The sequence below is a fragment of the Plecotus auritus genome, assembly GCF_963455305.1.
Source record: "Plecotus auritus genome assembly, chromosome: 7".
NCBI classification, from domain to species: Eukaryota; Metazoa; Chordata; class Mammalia; order Chiroptera; family Vespertilionidae; genus Plecotus; species Plecotus auritus.
Window position 1 is genome coordinate 152,930,670 of NC_137774.1, and position 23,539 is coordinate 152,954,208.

Genomic DNA, 23,539 nt, shown 5'->3' on the forward strand with positions numbered 1-23,539 from the left:
TGAGCTGAAATATTTTAATTTTTTTTTCTCCAGTGATCATTTGTGTTGCTCCTGGTCCTTGACCTGATGTTTTGGTGGGAAGGAAATTAGACCTGGGTGGAATAATGGAATTGTGGTTCTTATTGTTTCCATGATGTCAGAGAGTCTTAATGGTAGGAAAATAGTAAGCTGCCTCGATACTAACAGGACCCTACTGCTAAATATTCAGCTCTAGTCTCAAATTATCCAATTTCTTAGACATTCACTTCATCATCAGCTTCTGTGGTAAGAGATTAAATGGTTATTTCAATATTTAGTCATATTCACCTGTTCTTGGTACACTGACTAGATCATCTTTAGGATGGGATAAAATATCTGGCCACTTACATCTCAAATATTCCACTACAGAACTACTTACATCACTTATGAGGAAAGAGTAAACCTTACCCTTAAACATGGGAAGTTGCTAGTGTCAGCCCTCAGACTTTCCAATCAATGCCAAAAGTTCAAAAGGAAGACTTCTGCTGATAGTTTTCTTTTTATAGAACTTTCTTGATTCAATTTGTTGCATGACATAAAACATAATGATAGGAACTCTTTAATTTTATAGTAAGTCTTGTGATTAAGGTGCTGGTCTATTGCTATAGATAACTAATTCTTATTAATTAACTTTACTAAGCTACCTTTTTCCAGTGCTTACCTATGACTATGATATGTGTTGTTTCATTACAAGGAAACCCTCCTGTAGTATTTTGTTTGCATTCCTATGTGTGTGTAACTAGGAAAAGAAAACCATAAAAACAGGAACTAACCTAAACATGAAATAGTTGTTAGTATACAGGGAAATACTTTACAAAATAAGAAAACATTCAGGAAACACAAGGAATAACATGGTTGTAAAAATTTTTCACTCTAAATGGGTAATCCAAAATGCTACATTTCTCTAATTTTAAAGGTGCCATCTTTACTTCCTGGGTAATATGTCTACTTAAAACTTGACTAAATGACAGTGTATTTTCAAATAGAAATTATGTGCTGATATGACATTATCCATATGTCAAATGGATATGACACTAAGATTATCTGTAGAAAATTAACATTAATTGAAAATAAATCTCTAAGATTAATAATTGAAGTCAGCATATTCTTAAATATATATATATATATATATATATATATATATATATATATATACACATACATACATACACACACACAAACACACACACAGAGCCTGTTTTGTTTTTAAGTTTTCAAAATAAGCAAAATAAGGATGTTTTCATTATAGTACTTTGGAAATTTCTGATGACTGCCCATGAAGATTCTAATGATAAAAGTCATTAGAACAGCCACATGAAATAAATAATTTGAACCTGCCAAAAGGAATAGTTCAGTTCGGTTAGGTCTTCTGGATAATAACTATGATGTTAATTGCATAATTAGAGAAATAATAGATTTGGATGGACTGTACATTATCTTCTGTCATCATTTGAGACCATTACTTTATCATTTTTCAAAGACAAAGAGAGCAGAGTTGCCATGGAAATAAAGTTAAAAACAATGAAAAAATATTAATGCTTTTGAAAGCCAACTATCATTTTAATTTTAATCTTAAACACTCTTGTGGTAGGGAATCCAACTTTTCCCTTTGTAAGCGTCTTCCAAGCATGTCATATGTAGGTTTTCACCATGATTTCAACGTTCATCTATATCTATCACGTTATATAAATATATAGGTGTTTCCGGATGTGAAGGACAGGGTGTCAAGTTCAAGTGTGGCTGACTCTTACCACCCCATTAAACTCTGAGAGTGGGATTTAAGTTTTATTTAATCTACCTTTACTAATGCAACTGAATTTAGTAAGAAGTATCTGAAGAACATGAATTATTGTACCTCACACTGCTACTTTCAAGTATATATTAGAATAATACTGACGACAACTACAGACAAGAAGTTAAAATTTATCTCAGAAAAGTTCCTTCAAGAACTTTTAAACAATTAGACTTATTTGTAATTAACCTACTGACGGTTGGAAAAAATTCAAGTGATCTGTGGTACATTTGGTGGCCCGATTTTAAAATATGCTAAATATTTCCTTTGTTAATATTATTAGCTATTTTCAATTTTCCCTTCTATGGTACAAGGGCAAACTTTTACATGGCTAGTATATAACAAATTATGAGTTAGTGTTAAGGAATGAGGTCTTATTTATTTTTTTGGTTGTTTTTGAATGTCGCTATTTAATTTGCTCCTATTCCTTAAGAGGAACGAGAATCTCAAAACAATGGTGGATATCATGCTTAGAATAGTCACTGGTGTCAGAAAAAGTTCTCGAAGAACAAACAGGATGGGCAAATGTCATTTTAAATTCATTGTGACAGAAATACACACCCATATATATATATAGTTCATTGTCTCCTTGTGAGCTGATATACCGGGAACAACGTCACGGTCGTTCCTCCCTTATTTCTTTTACTAAAACTATATTTTATCCTCAAAGAACAGTCCTTCATCCCGTTAGCATCGGAAGGTGGAGTCAGAGCAGTCAGCTGACCTGAGTCAATGGGTGGAGCACGAAAGGCCAGGCCGGTGGGATGGACATGGTCCCAACTCCCCGCGGGGCACACGGGGGCGCGGTACTGCTCCGCATCCCCTCCTCCAGCACGGTGCCTGCTGGGCCGACAAGGTTAACTGGATGCACTAAAAAATAAACATTTGCCTCTTGGAAGCTCATAAAAGTGTACTAGAAAAAGGTCTCTACCACTGGATCCACACGACTGCAGCATCGACTGTTTGAAACGGGCGGGACCAGGACCCCTTCCCGGAGCCGTGGGTCCACGGAAAGAAACAGCCACTTCACGCAGTTCGGCAGCATCCTGCCGTCACATGGAAAAGGCAACAGGTTAGGAGTCCTTGTCGCTGTCGGCCCCTCCGTACAGGTCTGCGAGCTTTTTGAAGCGCGGGCCCCAGTCACTCAGGTAGTCGTAGTCTTGGTCTCCATCCGTGGTCACCGACTCCAGCGAGCTCAGGGAGTCGGCCACCGAGCCGGTGCCCTCGTAGGCGTAGGTGGCCAGGGAGTCGTAGGGCGGGGCCGTGGGGTCCGTGTCATTTTCCTTCAGCCTTTGGTTAATGAAATCGCGGACGTCGGTGTTATCTCGAGCGGCCGGAGTCCGTCGGGGCAGGAAAAGGGCTTCGGGCACGATGTCCCTGCGCAGTTTGCTGTCCTCGATGGCCTCGGGGTTCCTCAGGGTGCCGATGTCGAAGGCCTGGGTGTCCTCCTCGCCGCCACCCTCGTCGTTGTAACTGACGACATTGTCTCTGATGTCCTCTTTGGAAATGATCAAAGGTTCTTTTTTCCGCTGCCGCCGCAGAGCTGCGAACAGCGCCACGGTCACTGGAAGCAGAAACAAAACAGCAAGGGAAGGGGAGGTTAATGCGCCACCCAGCTCAGGCGGGAAGGAACCCTGGGCTCCCATGGCGAGTCTGGAAAGTCCTCTAGGAAAGTGCAGACTCAGCTTTTACTTCTTTAAGCGTGCGTTTGCCTTCGTGCAGGATCAAAGCAGGACCCCAAAGAAACGGAGGAAACATGTGAAAGAAGGGTACCGTTTAAGTAGAGGATAAAACATTGCCAGATTTTGTCAGTAGGTCCTTTTTGCTTTGAAATGACGAACTAGTTTTCAGGTAAGGAAAAAAAAGAAAATGCTAATAAAAAAGAAAGCTCAGCCGGAGTGAGAGGACTGCAGTAAGAGTGCCAATTATGCTGAACACCGAAAACGCTCTGAGCCTGCTTAAAAGCACAAGGCTGGCACCTTCCCAACGTGTGGAAGGGTTTGCATAACTCCGCATCTAAAATAACTTTTGCACTGTGCTTTCTTTTTTGTTTTCCCGAGAAGAGTGTAAAATTAGTTTAAAACCCGAAGTAGAGATGTGAATATTTGCATACCTCTCCCACATCTGAGGGAATATTACAGATAATGCCTGGAGAGACCCAGATACAATTCAGAAAGCCACTTTGGATTTCACCATCAGCCCATTCGAAGGGGTCAGGTAATACACATACCAGATTATTTCTGTTCAAGCTAAACAAAATGCACACATTTAAGTGGGGATGAAAAAAAATCTTTCAAATATTCACGTTCTGCAAGCTTATTGCCTGGATATTCAGTCTTTTGATTTTTCCTCCTAAGTCAAATTAGAGACGAAGGAAGTGTTGTGTTTAAATAGCTCCTGATGTTTCTTCCCAGCTGGCTGGCTAGAACACAGCTGGCTACCTGTAGAGACACACATCTGCAAATGGACATATGGGTGGGAAAATAAAAACATAGCAACAGCTTAGAGAGAAAGCAGCTACCCAGGGCAGAACATGCCTTGTTAAACTGGATTTGTGCAGGGGACTTTATTACAGAAAGTACCAGTAACATCTCTTTATTCTGTCATCCATAACATGATCCTATTTTTTAATAAGCCATGAAAATTGAATTATTGCATTAAGAACACAAACAGCAGTGCGGTGGTTGCCAGAGGGAGCGGGGTGGGGGAAGAAAGGTGTCCTAATATGAGGTGACAGGAGAAGATTTGACTTTGGGTGGTGAGCACATGGTCCTATATACAGATTTTGTAAATTAGTATTCCACACATGAAACCTTTATCTTCATGTTGACTAATGTCACCCCAATAAAGTAAGATAAAAATAAAATAAAAGAACGATTGATGGATATTTGTATCTACCTATATAATAATGGATATATGCACACATTGTGTCTATACATTAACATTTTAGATGATAATAGTACTGATGATTGGTTACCTATTGGGAGAGTTCTATGTGTCCAGTACTGGGCTAAGTGCTTTACATACTGGTCTCATTTAATTATCATAATTGCCCTACAAAATAGGTACCATCATTATTAACTCCATTTTACATAGAGGAAGTTAAGGTGTAGAGATGTCACACGTACAAGCAGTTGAAATCCAGGTCAGCCAGACTAAAAAGCCCATACTGTACCATGCTTTGACACATGTTTGGGTTTTAGGCCATTTCTCAAGGCTATACAGTTTTGCCTTTTCAAATGTGTGATTGTATGCATTCTCTTTTGCTGCCAGAGAGTATTCTGATGCCTCATTTGTCATGTCCATTCAGGGTATTTATTTATTCACTCATTCAATAAGTATTTATGTAGTGCCTACTCTGTGTCAGGTTCAGTTCTTGGCATTACCAATAAAAAAATTGATCAAGACCTCCATCCTAATAAGGTGGGCAGGTGGTGGTGGTAGAGGGAGACAGAAAATAAACAATGCACATAACAAATTAAGAAATCACTGAAAAGGTGGTAAGTAGAGCAGAGTCAGGAGGACAGGAGTGCTTCCATGCATGTTTGAGGGGTTGTCTATTTATTTTGTGGGTAGATTGCATCATCGAGAAAGTGACATTTGAGCAAAGACATGAGGAATCATCCAAGGAGCTCTCTGATGAAGAGGTCAGAGCTAGAAGGCCCTGAAGAGGGAGTGTGCCTGGAGTGTTTGAGGAACAGCTAGGAGACCCTGTGGCTGGACCAGTGGGAGCTGGGAGAGGAGAGCAGTAGGGAAGGGCCACCTCATGTGGGGTTGTGGGTGCTTCTGTATGTCTTCACTTTACTCTTGGGTTTGGATGGGTAGAAACTGCAAGGCTTTAGGCAAAGAGATGCTCACAATCTATCTTTCTATACTGACTTGCAGTGTGATCAGTGACATGGATTTGCAAAACAGAAGGTTGTGAGTAAGAGTAGCCTTTGGTATTAGAGAATAGCATCAAGCTAACTCACTCTCAGAGAATTAAACTCTGATGTCCATGGGTTTGATCCATCATTGAAGGTGGGCATTTATCACTTGCTAATTCTTCCCCAGCTTAAGCTACCTACATCTTTTATTTTAGTCCTCTGTGTATCTAAAAGTGCAGCTGTCTAGGAGAGAGAGGACATATCCAGTCATTCAAAGGCATTTATTCACTGCCTAATTCTCCTACAGCTACTACTGCCTAGATCTTTTCTTAGTAGCCTGAGGCACATCTGAACAGAATTTCTTGATAGTATAACTGTCAAGAAGAGAGAGCTTTCCAAAGCTAACTTTTATAATGGAAAACGTGTGATGTAAGCACATGGAGCAAAAAAGTTCTGAGAGAGTAATTGACCAAGGAGGTGCCCTTCCCAGTCACTGAGCCTCCCCCTTCCCCTACTCCCTTGGGCAGAAGACAGTAATAAAATTATTTTGGAGGAGGAGACCCGTGGACAATTTGTGCTCAAATCCCATCATATAACTTAGAAAGTAGCAAGGCATTGGGGTCAAGTTTACTTAAAGGATTTGACTTGTCTAACTCTGTTTCCTTCTCTGAAAAGAGAAGCAATATCATAATGCCCAATGTTGTTGTCAGGAATGAGTTAATATATGTGAATGTTTTGCAAATTCTAAAGGACCATAGAGACATTAAATGTAGTGGTTGTTTTACTGTTTGTTTGTTTTTGTAAGTAAAACAATAGATGCCACATGAACCAACTTTCTTGACTGCAGATCCCCTCCTATTTGGCTTTCCTTCTCTTACAAACTCTCAGGTTTACTTCCACTTTCTTCATCTGTCTCTTCACTTCTGGCTCTCTTTCAGCCTAGAAGTTACCTTGCATTCCGTAAGTTCACAAAGAAAGTAGAGTGCCAGGTGGAGGCACAAGGCTCGCGGGGACAAGACCTGAGTTTGGAACTTAGTTCTATCACCTTTTAGCTGTGTGACTGCACATCTTGGAGCCTCAGTTTTCATATTTAAGATGCAGATGAATATATTGCCAGATGGTGCTGAGGATTAAGTGAGAAAAACATTTGGAAAGTATCTTGCTCAGTGTCTAGCTCATGAAGTGAGCCTAGTTAAAGGTTAAATCCCATTTTTCTTCTTTTTTAATGAGTATAGAATGCTGAAGAGATTAGACAAGATGTGGGAGGCACTGAGGCAAGTTAGAAGTAATGAGGAGATAGTGAATTTAGTGGAGGGAAGGGATGAAAAGGGAGGGTAAAGGGGGCTGGTCAGGAGGAAGAAAAGTGGAAGGAGAAAATGGGTAGCTGATGAAGGGAAGGAAGAATCACCACTAGAGATAAGAATCACTCTTCTTCCATAGACCATAAAAGAGTCCATGGAATTCTAACTGCCCATCCAGCCCTTCTAAAAATAACCTCTTTTAAGAGATAAAAAATTAAAACTATTCATATTCTTCTCTTCCAAAACAGTTTTTACAGGCTCACCATTAGAAGCACTGATTTGTCTTTGCATACTGTCGTTTTTATTTATCCTCATATCTTAAAATACTTTCCCCAAAGATTAGATGACAAAGAGAATCACAGTTCTGTAGCTGAGTTTCGAGGCTTCTGTTATAATTAGCAAAGCTGATCTGGAATGTGAAGCTCTTGAGCAGAGATCCCTAGGCATTCTCATTCTCTTCTTGGAGAAATGTAGGTCTTACTTTGCTCTTCTCAAAGTCACTATACTGTCAACACCCCGCCTCCCTCACCCTCACCCTAGGTGTAATCCAGGTTAACTCTAAATTCTTACTTTTCCCATTGTGTAGCAAGCTATACAAATCTAAGTTTTACTTTTGGAAGCGTTGCATTAGCTCATATTTGATTTCTTAGTTCACAACAGTCAAGGTGCTGCTGGATCACTTTGAGCTCAGCTTATATGCTTAATCTGTTGGTCGGAGGTAAAAAATTTCATTTGAATTATTGTTACACCTTGATTTTTGCTTTTCTTACATTTGTATCTTTTAGGTCCCAGGTTGATTTCCTTGGTCACAGAAGTTCTTTATTATTGAGAGTCTGAGAAATAATAGATATTACGCATGGCAATTATAGAGCAATGCTAAGAAGGTTATTTAAATGGGTTTAAGTTTGCTGGGTTAGAGAAAATTTATTTGCTTTTTATCTTCCTGTATGAGAGAGAAAAATTCATTGCATTCCTCTTTCCAGTTTCCCATTGATTTTTAAACTTGACCTTCATAGAATGGGCCCTCATCAGATACTCCATGTCGGATGACTTTCATTCTTTAAAATTTAACAGTGTTTGACAGGTTAAATATTAACCAACAAATGAAACGAAGAGGACATATTTATGCTGCCCTCACATCCCCCCTGAGATTCAGTCCCAGTCTGATAGGTAAGAGATTCTTTGGGTCAGTGGTTCCCTGGGTAGGTGAAAACACAGGCAAGTTCCACATCTGCTCATTCCCCAAAGCCATATTCAAGCAAAAGCTAGTTCATGGTTGAACAACACAGATTCTCAGCATATAACTCTACTCACCTAGATCAGGCTGTATGCCTTAAGAGGGGAGGTGGATAGAGTGTCACAGTAAGAGAGTGTGCCCCTCAGCATGGGGAGAGAGGATGCAGGGAGAAGCAGTTTACCTAGTAGGATCACGATGCACAGCAGGATGGCCACCAGAGCCCCCGTGCTCAGGCCCGTGGGGTGGACGAGGGCCTCCGCTTGGCAGGACTGCATGTTCCCATGGTGGTCACATGCACAGACCCGGACAGTCACTGTCCCCGTGCTGCTTTGCACTGGGTGGTCGTTGTCTGAAATGACCACAGGCAGGAGATAGGTGCTCATCTCGTGTCTATTGTAGCCATTTTTCCGCGTTAAGATTCCCGCTGTGTTGTCTGGAACAGGAAAGCAAATTGGTGAATGCATGTGGATACCGCCTCATGTAGTGGGTCAGTTGGGAGGGGAATAGATGGATATAGGTACAGGTATCAGTATAGGGATAGAGAAAGTCACTTGGGCTCATTCACCTTTGTTATCATGGATGGTAAAGTTGGAGCCACTGGCTGCTTCCGGGGCCAAATAGAAGGAGAATTGGTGCCCGCTCTGAGGGTCATCCTTGTCAACAGCTCGGAGGGTCTGTATCAACTGAAACCCAAACCACAAAGCTGTCAGAAAGTTTTGTAACTTAACGTGTTTCCTACAGTGTTGCAGTAAATTGCTCTAGTTTTAATTTAAAAAAATGATAGCCTCTATAAAGTTTACAACGAGTCCACTCTATGAAAGAACTGATGGGTTGGAAATAGCTATAGGAGGGCAAATCCCGGAGGTGAAGGCTGTCCTGTAGGAAGTTAGCAGCAAGCCTGGCCTCCTCCCACTAGATACCAGTAGCACCCTCTTCCTTGTGATGATCAAAAATGCCCCAGACAGCCCTGGCCGGTTTGGCTCAGTGGATAGAGCATCGGCCTGCGGACTAAGGGGTCCCGGGTTCTATTCTGGTCAAGGGCATGTACCTTGGTTGCAGGCACATCCCCAGAAGGGGGTGTGCAGGAGGCAGCTGATCTCATCGATGTTTCTAACTCTCTATCTCTCTCCCTTCCTCTCTGTAAAAAAAATCAATAAAATACATTAAAAAAAAAAAATGCCCCGGACATTGCTAAATGCCCCCTGAGGGACAAAAGTCACCTAGGTGGAGAAACATCAGCTCTAGGATGATACAAAGCTATACAATATCACAAAGATCTGTGACAACATTGTAACTTAAGGACATGGAGGCAACCGGTGGCCAGCCTGCTTAGAAATGCAATCTGGGCATATACAAAAGCCATCAACTTGCAAAAAGAAAAGAAAATCGGTACATAAAACACATAACTTCAGCTGCCCACGTTAGCGTGCATTTTAAAAGTGCACTTCTATTTTGACAAACTGAAACATAATTTCTATATCACTGGCAGAAAAGACCTATTTCAGATGGGGACATGTGTAAAGCACTCATGAATGTGTATTACTTGTACAGATGGGCAATGTAAGTGAGTGGAACTATGCATCATAGGAGTTTGTAAAATATGTTCTAGTGATTACTTTCCAATATGTATGGTAATTAAAACTATCTGCTTACCAATAAAGATTTTTCCAATTAAACTGTGACTAATCTACTTTAATGAAACCTTAAGGCTGATTTGGAAACAGCATCAGACTTTGAGACTGATGAACTTCCAGTTCTTAAAAAGTGTTTGTTCTCTTATGCAAGTTAAACATTCATCCTGGTTTTTACTTATAGTATTAATTTTGTTAGCATTCGCTTCATAGATAATTCAAAACTGGCCCTTGGTTCTGTTTATCATATGAATTATTAGAGGATCTAAATTAATCTGACTAAATTAATTTACTTAAGTATGAAACTCACCTGATCTGCTTTTGCCTTTTCACAGACAAAGGTTTCATAGAATTCAGCAAATTCTGGGGCGTTGTCATTGACATCTAGAACTTTAATATAGAGAGGTACTCGGCTGCTCTGCTTTGGATTATCTGCAACATGCCAAAACGAAAGGAAGAGACATTTATATATTGGTCACCAGTCCCTTTTAGAAAACAGTCACTCACTCCTTCTTTCTCATTCATACACAGACTCCCCAAGGCTGCTTGCTGTGAGTACCAGAGAGCATTCAGTACCACTGTAGTCACAAAAATGTAGAGTTAGATAATTTGGTACTTCTGGTCCATTAGGTACACCTGAGGGAGAAACCTGGGACACACAGGTACATGTGTTGATGGAGTATAATTGGATAATAAACATCAAAGTATAAAGAAAAGCTACCCTACAGAGGCCCTCTAGAGCCAGATTTTAAAGGAAGCCAAGCAAGAAGACAGGTGGGGAAATGTGGACAAGGGGTCGTGAGGTGGGAGGATGGGTGATTGTTATTATCTTAATTTTTTAGTTTGAGTGCTGAATAAGAGCTAGACATTGTGATAAGCACTTGGCTACATTATCTTACTTAATCTGTGCAAATTTCTGAGACTACTGCCTTCCATCTATAGGTGAGGAAACAGAGGCACAGAGAGGTTAGGTAATTTGCCCAGAGACAGTAAAGAGTAGAGTTTAGATTCAGATTTGGGTCTGTCTGACTCCACTGCCCAGGCTGTTCATAGTGGATGATAGAGCAGCATCAATATTTGAAGACTTGAGATCAACAAAGCTCTCTGGTTGTCTTCCATGACAATCTCCTGGGTAGTGTAGTAGACTGGTTCCTGGTCTAAGCATCAGAAGTCGGAGTCTCTCACCTCAGCTTTCTTCTTTCACTTTGCTCATATGTCTATTTTTCATTCACTTGATAAATATTTAGTGAGCATCTAATATCTAATTTGTGCCAGCCACTATTTGGAGTGCTGGAACACATGGGGAACCCAACAAAGATCCTGCTTCCTGAAGCTCTATTCTAGTGCGGGTAGCAAACTGTGAACATATAAAAATATAATGTGTCAGATGGTAAATGCTATGGAGAAATTAAACAGGGAAAAGGAGTTGGAGAGAGATGGATGTGTTACTTTGAATGGAATGACCAGGGATGGCTTCTCTGAGGAGATACCATTTGTACAGACATGAATGAATAAAAGGATTAAACCATGTGAATATTTCTGGCTCTCTGGATAGAGGACATAGCAAGTGCAAAGGCCTTGGAGGAGGAGTAAGTGACCTGGATTTAAGCTCTTGGTTTTGCATACAACAAAGGTAGTTAAGAAGGGCAATTTTTAAGCTCCTTTGTGTCTAACATTTTGCGCTCACTATTCTTCCAAAGTTAGAGCTGCTGAAAGTGAAGTTATGAAAGGTTTTTATCACTAGTGATTTCAAATATATTGTAGAAACTGTAAATCTTAAAAACAGAACATTTTAGGCACAAAGCTTAAAAATTGCTGTTATAGAAAAGTGGTACTTTTTGGTGGGAAATGATTTCATAATTTCAAAGCTTTAAATGTACCCTATCATTGATATCCACATTAGTCCCTCCACATAAATTCTGACGAGCAAATACTGCCATAACAAATTTATAATGAGGAGTTTTCATCACTATAAAAAAAAACAATGCTTCATTTTACCCATATTGGTTATTTATTTTCCTACTCAATATCCTTCAGCCACTCAAATCTTATAAGTTATGCTGACAAAGGATGCTACTGTAACATACCATTCAATATGGAATGTTTCACACCAGACACCCAACTGAGTTAGATTTTTTAAAATAAAATTTTTATACTAAGTAAAAAACCCAAAACTAAAAAATGTGCCATAATTTAGTAGAAGCCTATTTTTAAACATTTAAGTAATAGTTTTCAAGACCATTTTTTTTCATGCACTTAGTCCTACCATTGTGTTTACATTGTGCAATGTTCACTGTGTATAATCATTTTATTTGAAGCCTTCCTTTGGCACTGATTTTCTTTGCCTTAAATTTCATAGCGACTGCCATAAAATTCATTCTAAACACTTTATTGTGCTGCTCATTTGGTGTACCATGGGAAAGTTAAAATTTATATCTCTTAATTCTGTAACAATTGAAAAATAAAAAATTTGAGGATGAATATCCAAGAAATTTCCAAATAATGCCTACTTTTTAGAATATATTTGGTCCCCCCACACACAGAATGTCTAACCATTTTAAGCAGCTCATTTTTTCTCAGCTGCTTCTGTAATATTCTGGTTTATAAACTTTTTGAAGTCGAATCCAACATGTACCAGTTCAACCCCAGCTGACACAGATGCTTTCCCATTTTATTGTTTCTAAACTGCTGAATTTCCACAGTTGCATTTGTGAATGAACCAACATATGTCTAGAGGAAACATTATTGCAAATCATTACAGGGCTCTTTCCTTCAATATGTATTGAGCAGGGCATGCTTCACCAGCCCTTGCTGGGACACTCAGTCAATCAAGGACAGCATGGTATGGGGTTGGACTTACTGATCTCCGTTGCTATCACCGTAATGTTGTGCCACAGCAATGTTTCTCGGTCAAGAAGTTTCGATGTAAAAACGGAACCATTTCCAGAATGAATGTTGAATATTCTGTCCAGATCTGTGTGTCGATCGACAGAATACCTGGAAATGCAGAATAGAATTTATAAAGGTTTTTTTCTTTGTATTCGCTATTCTCACATCATAAAACTATTCCCAGAAATCTGTTACATGAAATTTTTTTTCTAACAGTAGCATATATTTGAATATCTATAGCTTAACATTAAGCAAAATAGTCTGAGAACTTAGTTGTTGACAACTAAGGTCTTAAGTGGTAAACCCACTAGATAAGCTGCATGATTTTGAATATCACCACTGAAGTTTCTTTTTAAAAATATAATTTGGTCCAACTTTGTATAGTAATTGTTATACTAACTCAAGTTTTTAGAACCTCAGAACTTTAATGCGTGTGTGTGTTTGTATGAATAATTGGGATTATTGGCTATTTGTTTAATATTTACTTTATTTTAAAAGTTATGTTAAAAGAAGCAAAAGATGGGTAGTGTGGCTGAGGTTAGTGAGGCAGGCAATGGGGTAGGGGTTGAGCTTGGGAAGAGATCCATAGTTGGACTGTGGAAGGATGGGCTGGCTGTGTTAAGAAGATGTGATTTATTCTAAGAGTGATGTAGCTCTACCAACGAATCTTAAGCAGGAGAATGTCATAATCTAAAACACATTTAGCCAAGATCTCTGGTTGAATTGAGGAAAATTGAGGAAATTGGTTGGACAGTGCTGACACAAACTTACAGGAATTTGTGAAGAACAGGATTTGGGGAAGATCATAAGTTCCAGTTTTGACATGTTGAGGAATAAACCTTGAGAAGAGTCTGGGTTGAGGTTTCTAGTCTGATGCTCAAGATGAAAATCTGGACTGACAATCCAGATTCCCTATTCAACTCTTCAGGAAGAGAGTGTCTGGGAAGGAGAATAACAATGGTGACAGAATCACTCGGAGGATGGACTCTAAAACAGAGATGTGCCAGGACTAGGACGGTGCCCAGAGCAGTGTAGGAACTTGATAGATATTTAAGGAGAGTTTGGAGAATTCCAAGAAAACCAAGAGTGTGTCTTAGAAACCAAAGAAGGAAGAGTCTTCAACATGGAAACTCATGGAAGACTAGTAGATTTTGAGAACTGTTATCGTCTTTATAAATTGATCACTAGTTTTTGGAATAGCTGTGTAAAGATAGTACATTCTGGAAAGATAGTACATTCTGTTTTATGAGGGGGGGAACGTTAAAGAGAAAACTCAGAAGAAAGTTGATATGTTAAGGTCATTAGGAACAAAAAGCTGCCCGTTTTAGCTGGATTCTCAACATTTATATCATGTTGGGTGATTTAAAAATGTTGGCTCAGAAGAAATACAATTTAAGTAAGTGATCTAGTTAGTCTTACACATGTGAATTTATTATGTATGCTCTAAGAAAAATAAACCCTTGTTACTAATGTGTACAATGTCCAATATTCTCTTTCAGTTAATTATTTTGTTTTAAAATATAACTAGTGAATTATAATAAACAAGATATTTTAGCTTAATAATTTTTTTTTTTCATTTAGCAGGAGTCAAAATAAAACATACATCCAATTTATTGCAGGCTATGCAAGCCTGGTTTTAAAGAGAATGAATGGCCCAGCCAGTGTGGCTCTGTGGTTGAGCGTCTGACCTATGAATCAGGAGATCAAGGGTTCAGTTCTCTTTTGGGTTAGATCCCCAGTCTGGGGCATGCAGGAAGCAGCTAATCAATGATTCTCTCTCATCATTGATGTTTCTATCTCTCTTTCCTTTCCTCTTTGAAATTAATAAAAATATATTTTTTAAAAAAGAGAATGAATAAAGATCACAATGGATCTATATTTATGAAGTTGGGTTAGAATTTTCATTTCAATTTATAGAAAACTAATGTTTTATTATCAAAAGGATTGAAACAGATGAAATAGGTCTTATTTTTCCATTTATGTCATGAATCAACATTTACTAAGAATTTAGGCAATAGCATTGAACTTGCTTGATCACCTTCATTTTTAATCTGAGAATGATAAATATTTACATACTTAATTAAAAGTAATTAATAATAAACCAATAAAAAGAAAATCTCAATATTCATAGACTTTGTAAGAAATTTAATGATTATCTACAAATATATATTTTCCTCGTGAAATACATCAAGCTTGTGTTGCCTATTACCTTTATAAGCTGTTACAGCAGTCATCTTTTCTTGTTCTTTGCCTCTTTTTATCTTGCTATAGTTTTTTAAAATATATTTTATTGATTTTTTACAGAGAGGAAGGGAGAGGGATAGAGAGTTAGAAACATCGATCAGCTGCCTCCTGCACACCCCCTACTGGAGATGTGCCCACAACCAAGGTACATGCCCTTGACTGGAATTGAACCTGGGACCCTTCAGTCCGCAGGCCAACGCTCTATCCACTGAGCCAAACCGGTTAGGGCATCTTGCTATAGTTTTAAGTTTTACAAGCAATCATATTTTCCCATGAAGCCTTGACATAAAGGGTACAAGGTAAGGAACTTCTAGTCGAAGGCAGCTTTAGGTTTTAAAGAAAAAATAACTTATTTTCTTTAAAAGTAAATACCAAATGTATATATTTTTTCTTTAATTGGGAGATTTAAAAATTAATAGAAAACCTAAAATGTTTATACTGTTTAGGAAAGATGATTGCACACAAAGCCTTATTTATTTGTTGTTTTTCTTTCCAAAGAATTTCCAGTTTATATTCAGGCTATTTACTGTTCAGTGCCATTAATTCTAATCATAATTGATAAAGAACAAGGTAATCAATCCCACCATGATGGTAGCAGATCATTCTGCTAGATAGCTCTTTTTTTTTCTTTCTAAAACTTTATTGTATTCTGTGATTAAATAATTCATCTTCTAATGCATCCTCAAATCAGGAAGATTTGAGGGTTAGGAAGGAAGTGTGCATGCATGTAACTTTTTCACAATATGGATTCATAGTGACATTTTATAAAGCTCTTTCATGGAAATCAAAGGTCATTTGTGATGGTTACTGGCTGAAAATTATTTTATGTTATTGAAGAGTTAAAGATTTGTGCCTGCATAATGATATATCAATGTTTGGGGGGAGGATTCTCTAGCATTAGTTGTAGACCTAACATACTGTCTAGTCTAGCACCTAGCAATTCAATATATATGGATGTACTTTCCTAATATAAGAATCAGTTTATGCTATATAAGGAATCAATGGCATATGTACTTATATACCAATATGTTTATGTGTATTTCTATCCTTAAATCTATATTTATTCATCAAATCCATATCTAGCAAGGGAGGGCTGGCAGAAGGAAACTTCAAAATTAGCTGTCAGCCAACCTAGTTTGACATACTCCTTATTTTCACAAAACATAATATAATGCAGGGGTAAAAATGATATAAAAAGAAAAATAGACATAAAAATTTAGCCTAAATTTCCAGAAGACGTTATCTCTTCCAATTAAAAACAAGTTGACCAATCAAGGAGGTAAACGATGCTCATATTTGTCAACCTCAGTATTAGCACTTTTAAATTGGTTTTGACATTGACTTGCTAAGGTTTTTTCCTCACACAGTTAGAACAAACTCCAAGTGACAGAATAGTTGCGAAAGTACTTAAAGTTATTTGTGTTATAAGGTGAAAGCCATCATTCATTTTCCTTATTAATAACACTAATGTAAATGGAGGAGCACTTGGTCCATGGAGCTCTCATGCAGCTACTTTGGGTTGACCACAGTCCAGTTCAAGGAGTCTAGATATTCCAGTAGAACGATGAAACAACAGGATTTAAAATTATTCTCTGAAAGTAAGCCAGGCATTTTGGTGTTTTAGATATGGGACTTGCCACAGGTTTCATGTGAACAAAGGGCTCAAAGGCAATAAAGTTAGAAAATGACTGCCTTAGAGTCTCAAACTCTTATCTGTAACAACATTTTTCCTGCACAGCCAGTGTGATCCTTTTAAAAAGTACTTTTGGATTAGGTAATGCTTCTACTCAAAGCTCTCCAATGGCTTCTTAACTCAATCAGAATATAATCCAGCCTTTACTAGGGCTACAAACACCCCTAGGACTTCACCACCCATCAAACCTCCTGTGGCCTCATTCCTATCACTCTCGGCCTCACTCACACCCTCCCCTCTTCATAGGCCTCCTTGCTATTCCTTCTGCGAGCCCAGCATTCAGACCTTACCCTTGCTTTTTTCTCTTCTTGGAATGTTCTTACCCCAGATATCAGCATGGTTCATCCCTTCATTTCATTCAAATATTTACTCAAATTATTTTATACCAAGGCCAAGCCTGATCACACTATCTAAAATAGTTTCTCATATACCTGTTGTCTCCATACTGTCTTATTTTATTGCTCACAATTTATTTTTATCTGACATACGACAATATTTAGTGGTTGCTTATTTCTGTCTGCCCCAATTAGAATGTAAGCTCCATGAAACCGGGACTTGGTATCATTCTCTGTTGTTTCCCTGATGCCTCGAACATGCCTGGCACATGGCAGGTGCCCTGATTAGGATCTATTCGTGGACTCACTGGCAAGACTCCCTCTAGCTTCTCAGTCTGCTTGCTTTCTTTATGGGGAATCATTTACACAGTGATATTCTGGTTTAGCACTTTTCTCATGTAGTCAACTAAGCTACTGGGTAAAGGCTGGATGTTGGTTTACTTCCACGCTTTCGTGCTAAGAGTCTAGAATCCTGAAGCATCAGTGTCTCAAAGAACAATGAGGCTTTTTTTGAAACATGGATTACAACTAAGGTGTAAAGGAAGTACAGGGAAAATAGAGCTTACACAGTATAAATTGAATTCAGCTCTATTCATTTCCCCAGGATTTCACAGACATATATCATGAAATGGTTCTCATTCTTATCCACTTCTGCAGAAGAAAAAAATTATGCATTCAAATGGAGCAGAATTCTGCCTCAAAGTGTTACACAATAGGTCTTCCACACTTGACAAACACTTTTACAATGCTTTCTCCACACTACTCTGTAACAAATGTAAGATCTTAAAAAAAAAAAAAAAAAAATCCCAGGCTATTTGGGGGTGTTACCTTATACCACTTTAATGTAGGAGCTCCTTATGGCTCATTTTATGCCTCTCCCCACCCCCAATTTTGTTTTTAAAGTTATGCTGTTGATAAAATAATATTTATGTTGAGCAAGGAGATGAAAGGTGCTGTTTAGAATAGTTTTTCAAGAAGATACTACTGTCAGCTTGGATAAAAAGGATTCATCTTTTCCAACTTGCAGACATATTTGAATATAAAGCCACTGAACCTTATGGAAGAAATGTGTCTCAGAAGTGCACTTACTTGACAGGATTCCGGGCAGCATCTGGGTCCTGGGCTACGACTGAGCCTATTGCCGTGTTTATCTGAGCATCTTCTCTTATTTGCAAGATGTAGGCTAGTTTGCTGAAGACGGGGGGCTCATCTACATCTTCCACCATGATTCTCACCGTGGCTGAGTCTTTGAATGGACCCAGGTAGAGAAAGCGGGGTTCAACGTGAGGGTTAGAGGCTTCCACTTTGAGGGTGTACACTTTCTTCTTTTCAAAGTCTAGCAGCTTGGGTGGGAGGGAGAGGGAAAGGGACATATTTAAAGCAGCCAAGACACAGAAAGCCAAGATATGAACTATTTTTGTGTAAATCACTGATGAATGAAGAGGATCATATTGCTTAGAGACAGCACCACACAGTGTGATGCTGGGCTAAAGCCATGGGAGTTCACAGGGCTCCCAGTCCTGATGAAAGTGGGAGCAGGGTGCAAGGAGTAATGGTCAGGAAAGGGAACCTGGAAGCAGGAGTATGTTAGTCACCCTTTAAAATAAATCCTATGTGACTCGAGGGAGCCATACCACGGGCAAGTTGGTGAATATGTGGTAGATTATTCTAGGTCAGGGGTTGTCACATCTGGCTTTAACCAAACACCAAACGAGTGTTTAAAATTTGCCAATATCTGGGCCCCACCCTGGATCATTAAACCACAGTGTCTGGGGGGCGGGGTGTGTGTGGAATGGGAATTTATACTATTAAACACCTGCCCTAGTGATTCTAATGTGTGGCCAGAATGGAGAACCACAGGCTTGTATCATGATTCCCTGTTCCTCATTCAGATAAAATGGATTAAAAATGGTGGTGTTTTTTTTTTCTTTTCTTTTCTTTTCTTGTTGCATGAGGTGATAACATATTCCAAGTGTTATCTTGATAAGGGCATTGGGCTAATTACTTGCCAAAGAAAGTAATGATCAGTGTTGTCAGAGGTCTTTAGGAAAAGTATCTCTGCTTCTGGAGACACAGTGAACCCGAATGCTTATTGCTGACTTTTGGTTTTGGGTAATAATATGACAAGGCTCACTAGAAACACAATTAATCAAGACATTCGAGAATGTGATTTAGTCGGCTAGGCAAAATTTCAGTTTGAATCTGATAAGGCACCAGAAAAATTAAAAAGGTTAATGGACACTAATGGGCTTCCTAATTATATTAGAGTGTAAAACATTGGTCTGAGTGTCACTTAAACATGCTTTATTGTGTTTCCAGTTATTAAGACCTGTAATCCAAAGCTTAAGAAGAAAACATTTTCATGTTATTTACCTTCCCTATAGTTCATTATGCCTGCAAATATAACTGTGCTAAAGGAGAGGGAAGACATTGATGGAAGAGAAATCAGTAAAATGAGTAACCAAAATTAATATTATTTTTAGCTTCAAAGCAAATAGGTTATTGGTTTTAATTTTTGCCACACTTCTGTATAGTACTCTGTAGTACTAGACAAATGATGCGGGGATAAATGGTGAATAAATACAGAGGGGACAAACAGGAATTCAGAATATAAAAAATGTATTATTGTGGTCCAGAGAGTAGCTAAAGAGCGCATAGGAAATTTGTGTTACTTAATTTATTTTTGTGGTCTTTATATCTCCTCTCAATCTAATTACATTCATTGTTACCATTGCTTGTATTCCTTTTCTTCAAAGGATGTATCAGGAATCATAGTTATGCATGTTTTATTTATTTATTTGCTTCCTTGTCTCTTTTCTCCCTATAGAAGTTCCATGAGAACAGAGACCATGCTGTTAAATGGACCATTAAACCTTCAGTATCTAGAACAGTGTCTGCCACTGTTTTTTCACATATTGGTTCATTTCTATTATTTATTTTAGATACTTTGTACATCATTTATTTATATTATCTAGTTATTTAGGAGGCCCTTAATAAATTTTATTGAAAGTATGAATGAATGAATCCATAAGATTATTGAGGACCCCTAAAAGCCAACCAAGGAGATCTCAATGTAATTAGACTTGGTGTTTTAAAAAACTAATTAGTAAAAGCAGAATCCAGAGGAATGTTCATGTGAGATGTGATTGCCCCCAGTTACTTGGGCAGCAGAGAAACGTAAATGCATTCATTTGTAGGGGATTTACCCAATGGCATTACCTTTTTGACAGTTATAATCCCTTCCTGGGTTTCCTGGTCAGTGATGACGTCAAACATGTCCAGCCCCTCTCCCTCTGTAATGCTGTACTGAATAGCAGCATTTTCTCCCACATCGGCATCGGTGGCTTTGATCCTGCCAATCGATGTACCCGGTGGAGAAGATTCAGGGGTGGTAAACTGGTATGTACCTATTAATCACCAGAAAAATATAAGTCAGACACAGACTAAGTGTACTCTATCGGAATAGAAACGAACCCATTTTTCAACAGTTCTTTCAGACATTACCACGGATGCAGGCTGATTTGTGCTTTTCTTAAAATAATTAATGGTGCCCTGTACCTCTCCATCTTTACTTTCATGATGGTTAAGGATATTTCTTTTGTTTTATCCCTGTCTCTTTGCAAATGGAGAACACCTTCCTCGTTCTGTAAATAGGCTCCCAAGTTTATGGTGTGATGGTGAGAAAGACTGAGCTGCTAGGGGTGGCTGCAGGTTTCCAAGCCTCCTGTGAATGTAACCCAGCAGAAAGAGTGGAAAAGAATTTAACCTGAACTGTGACTTTAAGCCAATTACTAGGGGTTTTTTTGTTTGTTTGTTTTGTTTTTAAGAGTTCTTGCTGTCATTGCTAATAACAACTGAAGGTGAAAGTAAATTATAGCAATTTGGAGAATTTATTCTAGCAGACATTTACTCAAACATAGAACTGGTCTAGTCGCAGTTAGGCATACAGATAAATACACTGAGAGATAAAGCTCTTCATTTTTTTTCTTTTGACTAAATTTTTCGCTTAAGTTTTGTTTACATTATTTTTTTCTATGCATAGATTTCCCCCATTCTTGAATTCATATCCCTAATTCAAATCCCATATTTCATAGACAGACACTTTGCTTATGTTCTCATGTTGCAAAATTGGTTTAAGGAGACTATATGTGAATTTCAGTCTAGATCTGCTAGGCCAGCATGTACTAAAAGGGCCAAAAAAGTAAAACAAATGTATTCTCTCATCCAATACATTTTGCCAACCATTCATGCAAATTGTTTTGAAAAAAAAACATTGGACTATGACACCACTAGAACATAGTCCTTGAATAATATTAATCCACTAAGTAATGGGCTCATCTTTGGTAAGATGATAACAGTTTTCTCTGGTGTATTCAACTTCCATTTCGGGTGCCTCCTACCGCTCTCTCTATTCTCCCCTCTCTTGCCTCTGTACATTATTCACTAATGATCACAGGCTCTCCAAGGAGAGAGGAGGTTGACATAAGTTACCTGTGGCATCAAAGTGCCCGTCAGTCCTTTTGTTATCCTTCCCCAGGGCATTTCCATATGGAAAAGGGGTTGTTGGGGTTAAGTTGTTAGTAATCCTGATATTTTTACTTCAGGCCCCTGGGGGATATTATAGGGTTCCTAAAATGTTTCTCCTACCCATTAAATCAGAAATTATTTAGCTACACCGTTTTTGCATTTAGCTAATTGTGATTAATTAGTGGACAAAAGTAAAGAAAATAGGACTATTTCCTATTGATCCATGTGGATCTCCATTATATAAGAAGCCTATATTAGCTGACTGGCTTTTTAAAATGCCATGATTGAGTAAGTGGGTTTTCTGTTTAATAATGGGCAGCTGTTTTTTCCTGGAAGACAGGATTCAGGTAATTTTCTGAGGAGACCATAGTCAGAAAGGAATTTTGTTCCTGGGAGAAAAATTACAGTATAACCAGTACCCACTGAGGTGCTCTGGGTGAAAGGGGCTAGTACTCTGCTAGATACAAAGTGGGCATTTGTGAAGGCTGTTTTTCCTTCTTGTTCCTTCCTACACAATCACGAGAGTTAATGGTTTTGGAGATGATTTTCGGGATCTCAATTAACCATAATGTAGAAAAGTATTTATGAGTACAAATGGATTAAGTGCACAGTTATTTCCACAGATGTATTTTTAGAAACAGTAAAATGATAAATCCTCCTCTTATGAGGCTTCGTGAGGATTTAAAAGAGATTACATGGCTGATTAAATTCACAAAATATAAAGTCAAATTTTTCTTAACAAATAGCAGCATGCTCGTATGCGTATGTTCTGAGCAAGCAAATTTATGTCTGTGGTTGTCTTTTTAATAAGGAAAAAGAAAACAATGATGTTGCATTTGCAATGACAGCCATATCAGAAATCGCTTGGCTAATTTCCAATTCAGGAACATAAATGTTCACATCTACTGAGTGTAAACGTTGTCAACTCATTCTTAATAAAAGTGTCAGTTCTTACTAAGTTCATTAATTCTGACAATTAATAGCAACAATTGAAAATAAGTATGATTCTTCAATTTAGAGTTTTACAAAAGTGCACTGAAGAAAGTCATCATTCAAATGTTCCTACTCTGAGGAAACCGGGGAGGATTGTCATTGACATCTGTCAGTGTGATGTTCACCGTGGTGGTCCCAGATAATCCCCCCATCTGGCCGGCCATGTCCTTGGCTTGAATCACCACTTGGTACTGCTCCTTGTTTTCTCGATCCATGTTGAACAAAGCTGTCTTGATGATACCTATGGATATGAAATTCAGAAGTGGAAAGGAATATATTAAAAATACTTTATGGAGTCATTTATTTATGCAAACACACAGATTTTCACCCACAATATGCATAGCACTTTGCAGATGTCATCGGTGACATAAAAATGATTATAGTTAGCCTTTATACTAAAGGAAGTGAAAACCACATAGGGGAGAGAGGTGCATTTAAAAGAACCACCTACCATACAAGAAGAATAAGTCAAATCCTGCAACCGTGGAGAATGTAAGTGGTATAAATATTAATTGTTAGAAGATGACACAGCGAAGTGAACTTGGCGTGTGGCCCAATAGTATACCACAGAAGTTGCTTGATACATTTAGGTGCATTAGGAGGAGATTGTTAAAAGAAAGCCATATACATGAACTGTCTCTTGAGTTTCACTTTACTGAATTGGCTGATTGCTCAGCAAATACACCCACCATAATGAATGTTCTCAGGATTTTCTAAACCATGGAAACTATGGTTTAAAAAACCCCACAGCATCAGTTCTTCCATAATCATCATATTGTGTGATCCAAGAGGTTTTAAGATTTCCTAAAGCTGGTGAGAACATTAGTTCAGCTGGCCCCAGCAGTGACCAAGATTCTCAGTTAGGTGAAGTTTACCTCTATTGTTAAGTAGTTATAAAATAACTAGTTGGAAGAACTTGTGAAAGTTTGCCTAAATTCTTAGGTAGGTTTCATGCTTAAATTAACAACATTCTTTCAAAAACCACTGGAGAAGGCTTTTAACTCTCTCTGGTA

At 38.4% G+C, this 23,539-nt stretch overlaps 1 protein-coding gene across 2 annotated transcripts in view; it reads right to left on the minus strand.

The window, feature by feature from the left end:
• Positions 1-2,208: 2,208 nt before the first annotated feature.
• The window catches only part of CDH6 (cadherin 6), a 140,589-nt gene continuing 119,258 nt past the window's right edge, over positions 2,209-23,539 (minus strand). For both annotated transcript variants that reach the window (XM_080681482.1, XM_080681481.1), the window contains exons 5-12: positions 22,600-22,767; positions 20,226-20,413; positions 18,096-18,349; positions 12,706-12,842; positions 10,156-10,277; positions 8,780-8,897; positions 8,396-8,647; positions 2,209-3,374 (exon numbers count right to left, since the gene is read on the minus strand). In XM_080681482.1, coding sequence (XP_080537608.1) covers positions 2,884-3,374; positions 8,396-8,647; positions 8,780-8,897; positions 10,156-10,277; positions 12,706-12,842; positions 18,096-18,349; positions 20,226-20,413; positions 22,600-22,767 — 1,730 coding nt within the window. In that variant the 3' untranslated portion in view covers positions 2,209-2,883. The remainder of the gene's footprint in view (positions 3,375-8,395; positions 8,648-8,779; positions 8,898-10,155; positions 10,278-12,705; positions 12,843-18,095; positions 18,350-20,225; positions 20,414-22,599; positions 22,768-23,539) is intronic.